This window comes from Lepus europaeus, chromosome 4 (assembly GCF_033115175.1).
Source record: "Lepus europaeus isolate LE1 chromosome 4, mLepTim1.pri, whole genome shotgun sequence".
Lineage (NCBI taxonomy): Eukaryota > Metazoa > Chordata > Mammalia > Lagomorpha > Leporidae > Lepus > Lepus europaeus.
The window spans coordinates 80,773,580-80,788,278 of record NC_084830.1 but is presented as its reverse complement, the minus strand read 5'-3'; the positions used below and the strand labels follow the sequence as shown (position 1 = coordinate 80,788,278).

General features: G+C 37.1%; 1 protein-coding gene across 1 annotated transcript in view; it reads left to right on the top strand.

Moving 5' to 3' along the window:
• Window positions 1-2,172: 2,172 nt before the first annotated feature.
• The window catches only part of NKAIN3 (sodium/potassium transporting ATPase interacting 3), a gene marked incomplete at its 3' end in the record, with an annotated part of 391,041 nt that continues 378,514 nt past the window's right edge, over window positions 2,173-14,699 (top strand). The window contains exon 1 of the mRNA XM_062189882.1: window positions 2,173-2,334. Within this exon, the coding sequence (XP_062045866.1) occupies window positions 2,173-2,334 (162 nt within the window). The remainder of the gene's footprint in view (window positions 2,335-14,699) is intronic.

Genomic DNA, 14,699 nt, shown 5'->3' with positions numbered 1-14,699 from the left:
ACATGTATCAAAACCTCATATGGTATCCCATAAATATGTGGAATTTTCACATATCTGTTAAAAGTGAAAAAAAATTAAAATAGAAAATAAAATAGGAAAAAGAAAAACTAGTGCCTCTAGAGATTGTAACATTTAGAAAAGAAATATTTTCTGGCAAACTAAACAGCTAAATAGCTTAAAATGAAACTTAGATAACATAATTCATAAAAATACTTATTTTTATTTTATTTTTGAAAGTTTTGTTGGTGTTGTTTATTGGCCTTTTAAAACACAGCTGGCAAATTCAGTTACCACAGTGTGTATGGCTGCATAGATGCCCCTTACCTTATTCTTCCTATGATCCCCTCCCTATTTTTTGGAGGCCTTTTATTTGTGGTCTTCTTTCAAGCCACTCAACTTCATTTTTTAAGTTCTTAGGCTGTAAATATTAACAAATGGAGAGATAACATGAGTGAGACATACAAAGAGGATTTCTACTAAGTAGTATTAATTTGATTTCTCTGATTATATGTGTTTTCTGCACTATCATAAAGAAGAATGCTATCCATACATCTTCTGACAGAGAGAAAATGGGTTTCTTTCTGTTTGAAAAGTTCACTTTAAATGTTTTTGTGATGCATGTCAGCTTTAAAATAGGATTGCTTTCAGAATGAATTGCCTGTGGCTGCTCTTCAGGGTTACTTGTTTTTCCTGAGCATATCCATCCTGTTTGGACATTAAAAAAAAAAAAAGAAGTGCATATTTATATCACTTATGTGCCAATAAAATACTGCAATTTTAGGGGAAACTTCCTGAGGCCTAATTAGTCTAAGCAGTGACAAACAGGAGATACACACAGTGCTGTTTCTTCCATTGTTGTGATTATTTTGTGTTTTATCCATTTCTGTACCTTTGTGGATTCAGGAGATGGTGACAAATCACTTCATGATCAGGAAATATTCATGAAATTAATGTGGACCTGGTGTGGCTGTCTTTAGGTATTAGCTCTTTTCTTTTCTCCTCCACAGCTCACTGAAGGCAAATTTTAACCAAGGTAAATTCCACTGACTGAATGGAGGACATTTCTTTATGTCTAAGGAAATTAAATCTATTCAGGCATACATACACCTGCCACATAACTCGGAAAATACCCAGGGTGCCATTTTCATTTAAGAGCTGCAGTTTCTAGTTCCATTAGTATGGAGAATCACTGGATCATTTTATTACAATTACTATTTTATAAATGTAAATCCAGAAAAATGCCTGAAATATATAACATTAGTGTCCAAATACAGCAGGTGGAATTGTAAAAATTTTAGATATAGAATGCAAAAAGTACAATTTGTGCATGGTAATAATTGTTGATGTTCACTGAACTATTTGAACATCATCTGTTTAATCATAAATGATTTAAGTATATATGTTGTAGAATTTGAGTCACATTTAAAGTCAGATTTTAAAGTTGTTTAAAATGTAATTATATATAATAAAAATACACTAAACCATGGCATGTGTAAAATTGTTATGGCATTATAATTTTTATTTGAGTATTCAGAAAGGATTTTGCCTAATCTGAGTTGCAATATGAGTTGCGTTTCCAAGTAAGTGTACAGTATTAATAAAATGTGATTCAAAGGGACTATATTTAACTCTAGTTTTATAGCAGAGTCTGAAGTTCAAAGTCAGTAAATAAATAAGCTCCATTTTTAAAAAGTGGTGAGTCATTGTCATCATTGACAGCCTAAGGAAGAGAAAGTGAACAGATTTGATTACTGAACATTTCACACAATATGGGAAATGTTGTTTTGTTTTCTTTCTCAAGAGGATACACATTCTACTATTGCAGTCCTGAAGTTCATGGTTATTGTTCCAAGAGTGCTCTTCTAAGTCAATCATTTGTTTAAAAATGATAATGAACTTAAGTAATAAAATATCTTTCTGGATCGTCTACTATTAAAAATGATTTAAGCAGGATATCCATACCTCTTCATATAGCCTTAAAATGTGCTGATACTTGAAATATAATATTCAAAGTTAGTATATTTTCTGAAAGAAGCTACACAAAACTCTACATGAAACAGATGTAAAAATTCTAGTGATACTGATACTCGTGTGACTAAAGTAGAATTTGCAAATTTCTTCAACTGTGAAATAAAAATCAACATGGTATGATAATGCTTGGATTAGATGCCAATGAGCTCTCTTTGTTTATTGCAGCTCTCAGCATTAGAGAGGCAGATCTTTGATTTCCTTGGCTTCCAGTGGGCACCAATTCTTGGAAATTTTCTACATATAATAGTTGTCATACTGGGTTTGTTTGGAACCATTCAGTACAGACCTCGATACATCATGGTGGTAAGTCTTATTTTTATCATGTCTCTTCACATAAATATACAATTACTATAAGAAGATGAATAAAATAGCTTAAAAGGCCCACTCTCTAAGATGTGGTATTGCTGTTCTAACCCTCAAATGTCATATATACACGATGGAATACTACTCAATGGTTAAAAAAAAAAACAGAGAAAAAAGAAATTTTGTCTTTTACTACAAAACGGATGCAACTGGAAACCATCAGTGAAATAAGCCAGTCCCAAAAAGACAGATAACATAGGTTTTCCCTGATCTGTGGTAACTAACAGAGTACCTAAAATATAATGTATTGGAGTGAAATCGACATTTTGAGATTCGATGATCTTTTGGAGCCCTTGTCTCTATTATTGAGGAACAGTGCTTTTTTATCTTCAAACTATTTGTTGAACTCTTAGTGTAGAGTTAATCTTATGACTATAAAGCAAATTGAAAATAGATATTGATAAAATTTGGAGTGGAAATGGGAGAGAGAGGAGGCAGGAAGAAAGGTAGGGTGAGAAGTATCTGTGTTCCTAAATCTGTATATATGAAATAAATGAAATTTGCATACCTTAAATAACATTTTAAAAAAAGAAAAAAAATGTTTTTCAGTGGAAAAGTTAGCATAATAAATGCTTTGCAGTGAGAGTGAAGCAATATGTCTGTAAGAGTGAGATGTATGGTGAGACTCACTTTGCATCTGAATTCAAGTTTCACAAGCAAATTTAAATGAGTATTTGGATGCAGTAGGAAAAGTGGTTATGTTCTTGATATTATGTACAATTACTATCAATGAATCAATGATTTAATCCACCCTTAGTTTAAGTGATATCTGTCCTTGATCCTAAAAACATTATTTTGTAGCATAATTGTTTAATCACCGAAAACAATGACATATTTTAATTTTAATTGATTTAAGATATTAATGCACATGCTAAAGGATTTTAATACACTGCATTAATGCATTTCATGAATGTTTCTCCATTTTGTCAGGATAACTTTGAAATATATGAATAAATTTATTCTCCATATTATGCCAAACATTGTCAATACATTGTACATTGTACAATAGTTTAGTGAAGTGGATGCTGTGATCCACAAGCTAATGGAAGTTATTCCATAATTACTTGTATTTTCTTTAGATGACAGGAAAGTACTGCAGGCTACATATATAAGAGGTTTATGAGAAACAACAAGCATACACAAGGGTACTTCAGAGCATTCATAAAAATTTAATTAAAACATAAGTGTATTTCGGTGCAAAAAGTTTTTCCAACCCATGCATAATTTTTCATACTGTGCATTTCCATGACTTTTTTGAAGACTTCTTATTAAGTAATTGTAAATAGGAGCAACACATTTTAAAATTCTCATTGAGCATGGATATGTACATAATATCTGGAAGGATTACTAAATATTTCCTTGCAATGCAGTAACATTGTCACACTAGCAAGAAACCACAGATTTAAAAATCTTTCAATTTTGACTTAATACAACTTGTCAGAAATATTAATTATTTTGTTAATGTATTCATCCTGTATTTTGAATCTCAAAATTGGATTTTTAACATCTTTCATCATATCACTGAGATGAACATAACTGAACCGCAGACTCAGCTTTTAACATGGCCCCCGAAAGACTGAATGTCACCTAGTTTACTACAGGAACTAAATGATCTCCAGTTCACTTTTCTTCTTTATAATCACAGTATAATCTAGTAGACATGTGTTTTGTGTGTTGGATTTCCAGCATAAAAAGCCTTGACACTATGCATGATATCAGACTGTTAGTGAACTCTAAATATATTCTAGTTTGTTACTGTGATCATAGAACACTTTTACTCACCATAGTTTTTTTGTTTGTTTGTTTGTTTGTTTTTTTTTATGCTGTTCTTGTTCTGCACTAAAACACGAGATAGCTATGAAACCAATGGCTCCATGCATCCTTTGTGTTCTCCCAAAACTCTGACTTAAAACTCTGCATTGGCTCCTCAGTAAGATGAGATCTAAGAATATTGTTTCTCGATGCTCCTGACTGAAATGCATGTCTGCCTCTCTCCTTCTCTTCCCTTCCTTCCTTCTCCTCATCTTTCTTTTTTGTCCTAACTTCCTTACCTCCTTCTTTTTACTCATTTAGTTATCCATTCAAAAGATGTTTATTTGATTTCTATTATGTATTTGGCGTTGTGATCAATGTGCAAAACACTGGTGAGGAAATACAGACATATTATCTGATTTCCTGGGTACTCACTTTAAAGGCTAGTGGTAGAGTGTGCCTTTATCAAGTCATGCTCCTCCTAACTGTTAAATTGCAACAGTGATCTAAGATGTACCATGAGATGTCTAAAGGGGAATGTGACAGGATAAGGGGCCTTCGAATGGCTTGGAGCTGAGATCTGCAGTGAGTCAGGGTATGAGTCCACTAGGGAAGACATGAGTGAAAGGAGCTCTGGACAGGAAACACCACATGGCACACAGTAGGTGCTCAAAAGCAGTAGCTGCCATTCGCTCGTTAAGCACTTATTGAGAACCTGGTATTATAGTATACTAGGGCTTATGAAATAGAAAAGTGAATGCAAATTCCCGAGTCACTGCCCTCCAGGATCTCATTATGGAAGGAGGAGGATGGAGAGACAGGGGCCAGGGATCTCTGCAGGTGGTGCATTGACAGTGAAAGTGAGTGAGAACAGTGAGGAGAAAGAATCTTGGGCTGATTTGATCCAGGGCAGACTTGAAAGGGTGGAGAATTTGTGTACTTCTGCATCAAGCACCTTGTGCTTCTGTCTGCCTCTCCAGCCTCTTTGCTCATAACCTCACTGGCCTTCGTACCTCTGCTGCTCCTCATGCTCCCGCTTACCATGCAGTTGAATGGTGAGCCCCTCCCCCCAGGTGTGCCTCAGTGTCTGGAGCATATGTTATAATGTGTTCAAGCTTGTGTCTTCCAGAGAACATGGGAGACAGTAGGTGCTCAATATAGATTCATTCATCGTTTTTCCTACCAGGTCACAGAGTCCACTTAGTAGTCACCACTTCTCCTTCTCTCCCTTCTCATTCCTGTACGTAGAGGAAGCAACTTTAGATCTTTCTGGCTCTCCAGAGAAAACATCTTACTAAAAAAAAAATCCTTATTTTTGTTCATCTCTTTTTAAATGTTTTTGCCAACCAAATCTCTATTGTTTTGTTTGCTTTCTTAATAAAGACTTCTCCTCAGAAGGCAGAGAGAAAGCAAGCCATGAATTGACAGCAAAGCCCTCTGCTGCAAATAAATCATTTGGCTTCATCTTCACAAATATCCTCTGAAGAATGTACTAGCATCCTTAATTTTCCAGGCAAAGAAAGACGTTAGAAAGGTTGGGTGACTTGCCCTAGGAGCACAGACATTCAGCAGCAGAACTTCTGTGCGTCCTGCCTCACTCTTGGTATTGTTAGATTCCTGCAGTCTCTTTTGCATGATGGATGCTTTGCTCCCACCTCCAGACTGCAGACGATACAGTACCACTGTCAGTGTAAGCTTGGATATTGGAAATGATCCTTCCCTATTTCCTCAGCCAATCATAGAACATTAAGACCTATGTGAAACTCCAACAATACAAAAGTTGCACTTTGTAAATTCACATTTATTAAATAAAAAAACTATATAACAAGCAGAAAAAAGAAAAAAAAAGAACTTAATACTTTACCCTGTTAGTATTTTTTATGTTCTACTTAAAACTATTGGTTGAACTCTGTAATTAATACACGATTATTCTTAAGTGATTAATTAAGGCTATAACTAGTGCTCAAATAGTATTTTACACTTTGTGTTTCTCTGTGGGTGCAAACTGTTGAAATCTTTACTTAATATATGCTAAATTGACCTTCTGTATATAAAGATAATTGAAAATTAATCTTGATGTGAATGGAAGGGGAAAGGGAGTGGGAGAGGGGAGTGTTGTGGGTGGGAAGGAAGTTATGGGGGGGGGGAGCTATTGTAATCCATAAGCTGTACTTTGGAAATTTATGTTCATTAAATAAAATTTAAAAAAAAGACCTATGTGGAACTCAAGATCATTTGTTATTCTAACAGGAGTAAAATTTATCTGTCTGGGAAAAATTCATGGAGAATCATTAATCTCCAATGCTGTGAAATCTGTTCACAGAGGTACCTTTAATGCAACCGCCGCATTGCTATTTGGGAAGGTGGTTACACTGTGTGGTTTTTTGAAATTACACAATGGGCATCTAATCTCTGAGTTATTTTCATGAATGCTCAGTTTGAAGCCACAGCAGGTGGCTTGGAATTAATTCTGAAATGAGGAAACATAGAAATTGAGTGTGACCTACATCACATTAACCAACAGGCACTGCCTTGCCAATGGTAGTAAGAGGAGTCCTAGGTAGGAAGTCCATCCTGAGCTTTCAATGAACGTGAAAAGAGCTTTATGATTGCAGAAGACATTCTCTCAAAGTCACTTCTGCTGTTCTCAGTATTGTCTTCCTTTATTGGCTGAAACAATAACCAGCATATGCCAATTAAATTAAATTAACCTATCGCAGACATTTTGTAGCACCAGGTATGTACTGAGTGCTCACCCAGATGTTAAAACGATATAATGTCCATCACTGCAACAATTTAATGGCACTCACAGTCTGGTTCTGCAAAAACATGGATGGTAAATCTGCCATTTTTTTTTTACAATAAACAGGGCTTGTCACAGCTGGATTGAAAGATTTAATTTCCCTTATGACAATGTTTTAGGTAAAGGGCCGTGCAGAGCAAGCTCCCCAATGGCTATAGACAAACTGCCAAACTCTTTCAAGTGGAAGTCAAAGCTTATAAACATTACTTTTTTGCTTACCTCTCTTGGACCTTCTTTTTTTTCCACTTGCCTAACTCGTGCCAGCCATGCTGAATGATTTGTATTTTCCAAAGAACCTCTGTTCTTATTCTTACCACTTTGGTTTGTACATGCTGCATTTTCTGCCTGAAAAGCTTTAATCTTACTCTCTTGGGCAACTCTTAATAATACATCAATGAAATTGTCAACCTGTTAAAAGCCTTACTCAACCGCCCCATTCAGAGGTAAGCTCCACTTCCTCTCTGTTGCTGTAGATCTTAGTAATTTCCTTCCCTAGCTTCCTACCTAACTGTCATTATTACTGCCCTGCCCAGCACCCTACAGCCAACTGTACGAATGTAGAAAAGACGGGCCTTGTCTATCCACTGCTATATTCTAGGTCTGTCCCTGAATGTGTGGACTTTTAAAGATGCTTAATACTTGCTTCTATAAATAATGAGTTAATTTCAAGTTCTTGAATGGAGTGACTTAAAATATGGACCAGAGTGGGGAATCTTTTTTCTGCCAAGGGCCATTTAATATTTTTAACACCATTCGCCAGCCATGCAAAATTGTCAACTTAAAAATTGTCAACTTAAAAATTTATTGAATGTTGAGTGCCATCTGCAGTTGTTTTGGTAAGACCAGAACAAATGATTTCAGGGGTCATTCCCACCCTTCGACTAGCCAGTGATTTCTTATCTCAGAACCTATCAATAGTAGTTTGCAGGAGAAACTGGCCTTACTGTCTTGCTTACCTTAATCTGAACTCAGTTGAAGAATCAAATGATGGACTATTATGTCCCATGCTACCAGCACCTATCACTACCTGTCTTGCTTTCAAAACTTAGTTGTTTTCTAAGCAATAACATATCTGTTCATCTCTGTAACAGAAAACCCTCAGCAAATTACAAAGTTAAAGAGCAATGATTCCTCTCCTTAGACAATCACTGATGAAAGGGTAAATTTTCTAATTCTGTATTTATTTTTAGAATACAAGAGCAACTTTATCATATAGTCCTCCTCTACTGATTAAAATGTATTTTAGCCAAATTGCAAGATGAAAGGTATCAGGTTCAGTCTTAGGGTTTGAATGAAGTTTCTGTGTCTCATGATGTAGAGTTGTATAGCCCTTTTGCGCTGATCTAGGATTAAATACTTCCTTTTGACTCTTAGGCTACATGTTTTTTTAAAGATTTATTTATTTACTTGGAGCTGCGCCAATCTGAAGCCAGGAGTCAGGAGATTCTTCCAGGTCTCATACATGGGTGCAGAGGCCCAAGGACTTGGGCCATCTTCTACTGCTTTCCCAGGCCATAGCAGAGGGATGGATTGGAAGTGGAGCAGCCAGGACTTGAAGTAGCACCCATATAGGATACTGGCACTGCAGGTGGCAGCTTTACCCACTACGCCACAGTGCCAGCCCCAGGCTAAATATTTTTAAATTTCACTTATGAATTCCAAACTGAAAGCCTGCATTAGAATTCTTTAAATCTTTATTTTTCTACATGTGATAAGTTAATTTAACCAAACAGATTTAAAGGAAGGGGTTAGCTAATTTATTCATTTTTTTAAATAAAGATTGACTTTGTCAAGACACTCTTGCAAAAAAAAAAAAAAGACCTAAATGGAAGATTTCTGTGAGTGAGATCCCAGTAGAAAGAACCGGGCCATCAAAGAAGGAGGTACCTTTCTCTGAAGGGAGGAGAGAACTTCCACTTTGACTATGACCTTGCCTAAATAAGATCAGAGCCAGCGAACTCAAAAGGCTTCCATAGCCTTGGCAACTCATGACTAGAGCCTAGGGAGATTACTGACGCTATAAACAAGAGTGCCAACTTGTTAAGTCAACAACAGGAGTCACTGTGCACTTACTCCCCATGTAGGATCTCTGTTCTTAATGTGTTGTACTATGTGAATTAATGCTATAACTAGTACTCAAATAGTATTTTACACTTTATGTTTCTATATGGGTGCAAACTGTTGAAATCTTTACTTAATATATACTAAATTGATCTTCTGTATATAAAGAGAATTGAAAATGAATCTTGATGTGAATGGAATGGGAGAGAGAACAGGAGATGGGAGGGGTGTGAGTGGGAGGGGTGTTATGGGAGGAAAAAGCCATTGTAATCCATAAGCTGTACTTTGGAAATTTATATTTATTAAATAAAAGTTAAAAAAAAGATTGACTTTGTAAATAAAATTAATTGAAAGTTGCCTTTTTAAAAAGTTAATAAATTTCAATTGCTTATTTTACTCTTATTTTTTTTTTTACTTTTAGGCAAAATTTTCATTGTACAAAGAAATACTGGCTTTAATTTGAATTGTTACATAGCAAAAAGACACCATCAGTCTCCTTCCTGAATTACCACTTCACAAGACAGTTGAATGTTAGGTTTCTGGGACCAGTGTTGTGGGATAGTGGATAAATCCCTCATCTGCTTTGCCAGCATCCTATATGGCCGCCTGTTAGTGTCCCAACTGCTCCACTTATAGTCTAGCTCCCTGCCAGTGGTCTAGGAAAGGCAGTGGAAGATGACCCAAATGTTTGAACACCTGCCACTGGCATGGAAGACCCGGATGAAGCTCCTGACACCTGTTTCTCCCTCTCTGTAACTCTTTCAAATAAATAAATAAATGTGACAAAAAGCATCCTATTCTATTGGTCTCAGATTTAAATGTCCCTGCACCAACTATTGTCTATGAAGCCTTGGGACATTTATTTGCTTTCTTTGTGCCACAGTTACCTAATTTGTAAAAACCTGAACCAAAGATCATGTTTTTAAAAGACGTATTTATTTGAAAGACAGAGTGACAGAGAGAGAGAGAGAGAGAGAGAGAGAGAGAGAGAGAATCTTCCATCTGGTGGCTAACTCCTCAAATGTTTGCAACAGCCAGGATTGAGCCAGATGTAGCCTGGAGCCAGGGACTCCATTCTGGTCTGCCACATGGATGGTTGGATAGATGGCAAGAGCCCAAGCACTTGGAGCATTATCTGCTGCCTTCCCAGGCACATTAGCCAGAAGGTGAGTTGGAAGAAAAACAGCAAGGACTTGAATCATAACTCTGATATGTGATGCTGGCATCTCAAGTGGCCCTCATAGATCTATATATAATATCATATAATGTATGTAGCTTCTTTAGCATACCCTATCATGGAGGAGGTGCTTGATAAATGCTTTAGTTGTTAATGTGACTTTTTATGGTTTTCTACCTTCATCCTGCTTTTCATGATATTAAAATGTAGGCACGTGGGTAGTCCAAAAATGATAGAACCAAGAGGAGCAAGGAACCTATTTTTTGCAAATGTAGCATATTTTGCATATATTGTGGTTGACAAATACACATGTAAAATAAAGAATGAACAAATTGCCTTTTAGAAGTGGTAAATAAGCAAGCCCAGAAAGTAAACAAATTCATGATAGACTGATTAATCAATGGAGAACTAAGCTGGCAACACCTAAATTTCATTTCAAGTAGAAAACGTTGAAACATTCTCATAAATATAGGAAATATTTAGGAACCCATATAGAATACGATATATGGCCGGCGCCGTGGCTCAACAGGCTAATCCTCCGCCTTGCGGCGCCGGCACACCGGGTTCTAGTCCCGGTTGGGGCACCGATCCTGTCCCGGTTGCCCCTCTTCCAGGCCAGCTCTCTGCTGTGGCCAGGGAGTGCAGTGGAGGATGGCCCAAGTGTTTGGGCTCTGCACCCCATGGGAGACCAGGAGAAGCACCTGGCTCCTGCCATCGGAACAGCGCAGTGCGCCGGCCGCAGCGCGCTACCGCGGCGGCCATTGGAGGGTGAACCAACGGCAAAGGAAGACCTTTCTCTCTGTCTCTCTCTCTCTCACTGTCCACTCTGCCTGTCAAAAAAAAAAAAAAAGAATACGATATATGAACACTCTTGATTTATGTTTATAGGTATTGTCTACATGAGTTAGGATTTAAAATACGTGCACTGAACATAAGAAAAATAAGAGAGAGAAAATGAAAGAGTGAAATATGGAGAGAGATTTCTTTTTTTGCATTGAGAACTTAATTCTTATATCCGGCAAATATATCTAACCCACCTGGATATATGAACATGTAGACATGTTCTCTATTAACCAAAATGTTTTCTTTAAAGTGGAATGTTTGTCTCCCATTTTATTCTTCCTTAAATTTAATTATAAATAAAAGCAATCTACTTCAAAAAGAAGGCAAGGAGGATGACGAGTGTCTTGGCCATAGGTTGTTCTAACACTTTCTGCCTGGGTGGATACCTGTGGAAATGTTTGTATTATTAGATATATCTCTCCCTGTAGGTCTATAATCAACTGTGATTCAAATGCACATTAAGGCATATAGTTTTCACCATCAGAACAATTTAAAATTCAATAGAACAAATATCCTTTATTCTGAACTGATCAATGTATTAGAAGAAATTGCAATATTGTTTATAACAACCTAGTAAACAAAAATCCATGGTATTCATACCTTGTATACCATATTTTTTAGAAAGCTTTTATTTAATAAATATAAATTTCATAGGTACAGCTTTAGGAATACAGTGGTTCTTTCCCCCATACCCACCCTCCCACCCCCACTCCCATCCCATCTCCTACTCCCTCTTTATCTCATTCTTCATTAAGACTCATTTTTAATTATCTTTATGTACAGAAGACCAACTCTATACTAAGTAGAGATTTCAACAGTTTGCACTCCCACAGCCAGACACACAAAGTATAAAGTACTGTTTGAAGACAAGTTTTACCATTAATTCTCATAATACAACACATTGAGGATGGAGGTCCTACATGGAGCAAGAGCACGGTGACTCCTGTTGTTGATTTAACAATTGAAACTCTTATTTATGATGGCAGTGATCACCCGAGGCTCTTGCCATGACTGCCAAAGCAATGGAAGCATCTTGAGTCCATGAAGTCTGTCAATATTTAGACAGGGCCATAAGCAAAGTGGAAGTTCTCTCCTCCCTTCAGAGGAACATACTTCCTTTTTTGATAGCCCCTTCTTTCCACTGAGATCTCACTCACAGAGATCCTTCATGTAGGTCATTTTTTGCCACAGTGTCTTGGATTTCCATGCCTGAAATTCTGTCATGGGCTTTTTAGTGAGATCCAAATGCCTTAAGGGCTGATTCTGAGGCCAGAGTGCTATTTAGAGCATTTGCCATTCTATGAGTCTGCTATATGGCTTGCTTCTGTGTTGGATTGTTCTCTGCTTTTTAATTCTATCAATTATTATTAGCAGACACTTGGTCTTATTTATGTGATCCTTTTGACATGCAAAAGATAGTCTCACTGCAAAAGCACTACTGGTCATAAAACATATATGAATTAAATAAATTTTTAGAAATTCAATTTGGTGAATTTGTCATTTAACAAAGTGCTAAATTTGGTGAAAGGTTACTTTGCAATTAATCTATAATTCTTTCCCTAAGATCTTTTATGGTAAAGTGTACTATGCAATGCTTGAGCATTGCAGCTCTGAAAACTGTTAAGTTTCAGATCCTCCTTGTGACAGTAAATGGGTGATCAGGTGTCACAGGTAGACCCTTGCTACTGAGTCTCCTCGGTGCTGTAACTTCATCTTTGAAAGTTCAGAAGTGGCACCAACAGTACAACTTGTGAGCAGTCCTAAACACACTGACATCACTAAGTTTCTATTATAATTTTAAGTAGATTTTTATTATTATGCATTTGTTATAATTATAAGCTGATTGACTTTTCTAAAGAAATAAGTACCAGGACTAAGTACTAACAGCCCCAAATCATTGTTTTTAAAATTAAGGCCAGTGCCGTGGCTTAACAGGCTAATCCTCCGCCTTGCGGTGCCGGAACACCGGGTTCTAGTCCTGGTTGGGTTACCAGATTCTATCCCGGTTGCCCCTCTTCCAGGCCAGCTCTCTGCTATGGCCCCAGGAAGGCAGTGGAGGGTGGCCCAAGTCCTTGGGACCTGCACCCGCATGGGAGACCAGGAGAAGCACCTGGCTCCTGGCTTTGGATCAGCGAGATGCGCCGGCAACAGTGGCCATTGGAGAGTGAACCAATGGCAAAAAGGAAGACCTTTCTCTCTGTCTCTCTCTCTCACTATCCACTCTGCCTGTCAAAAAAAATTTAAAAATTAAAATTAATTATGTTTACTTTTTTTTCATTTATTAAACTTTTATTTAATGAATATAAATTTCCAAAGTACAGCTTATGGGTTACAATGGCTTCCCCCCTCCCATAACTTCCCTCCCACCCGCAAGCCTCCCCTTTCCCGCTCCCTCTCCCCTTCCATTCACATCAAGATTCATTTTCAATTCTCTTTATATACAGAAGATCAGTTTAGTATATATTAGGTAACGATTTCAACAGTTTGCCCCATATAGCAACATAAAGTGAAAAAACTACCATTGGAGTACTAATTATAGCATTAAATAACAATGTACAGCACATTAAAGACAGAGATCCTACATAATATTTTTTTAAAAAATTAATTAATTTTCTATGCCATTTCCAATTTAACACCAGGTTGTTTCTTTTTCATTTCCAATTCTCTTTATATACAGAAGATCAATTCAGTATATAAATAGTAAAGACCTCATCAGTTTGTACCCACACAGAAACACAAAGTATAAAAATACTGTTTCAGTACTAGTTATAGCATCACTTCACATTAGACAACACATTAAGGACAGATCCCACATGGGGTGTAAGTACACAGTGACTCCTGTTGCTGACTTAACAATTTGACACTCCTGTTCATGGCGTCAGTAATCTCCCTAGGCTCTAGTCATGAGTTGCCAGGGCTATGGAAGCCTTTAGAGTTCGCTGACTTTGATCTTATTCCGATAGGGTCATAGTCAAAGTGGAAGTTCTCTCCTCCCTTCGGAGAAAGGTACCTCCTTCTTTGATGGCCCCGTTCTTTCCACTGGGATCTCACTCACAGAGATCTTTCATTTAGGTCTTTTTTTTTCTTTTTTCCATGATATCTTGGCTTTCCATGCCTACAATACTCTCATGGGCTCTTCAGCCAGATTCGAATGCCTTGAGGGCTGATTCTGAGGCCAGAGTGTTGTTTAGGACATCTGCCATTCTATGAGTCTGCTGTGTCTCCCGCTTCCCATGTTGGATCCTTCTCTCCCTTTTTGATTCTATCAGTTAGTATTAGCAGACACTTGTCTTGTTTGTGTGATCCTTTTGACTCTTAGACCTATCAGTGTGATCAATTGTGAACTGAAATTGATCACTTGGACTAGTGAGATGGCATTGGTACATGCCACCTTGAAGGGATTGTGTTGGAATCCCCTGGCACATTTCTAACTCCACCATTTGTGGCAAGTCCGATTGAGCATGTCCCAAATTGTACATCTCCTCCCTCTCTTTTTCCACTCTTAAATTTAACAGGGATCACTTTTCAGTTAAAATTTAAACACCTAAGAATAATTGTGTGTTAATTACAGAGTGTTTTACTTCTGTCTTGTTTTGTTTTACTTCCTTTCCACATGCTTTCATACTGGCTCTTATCTCCTGACTCAGTGGTCAGCATTGATCTTCTATT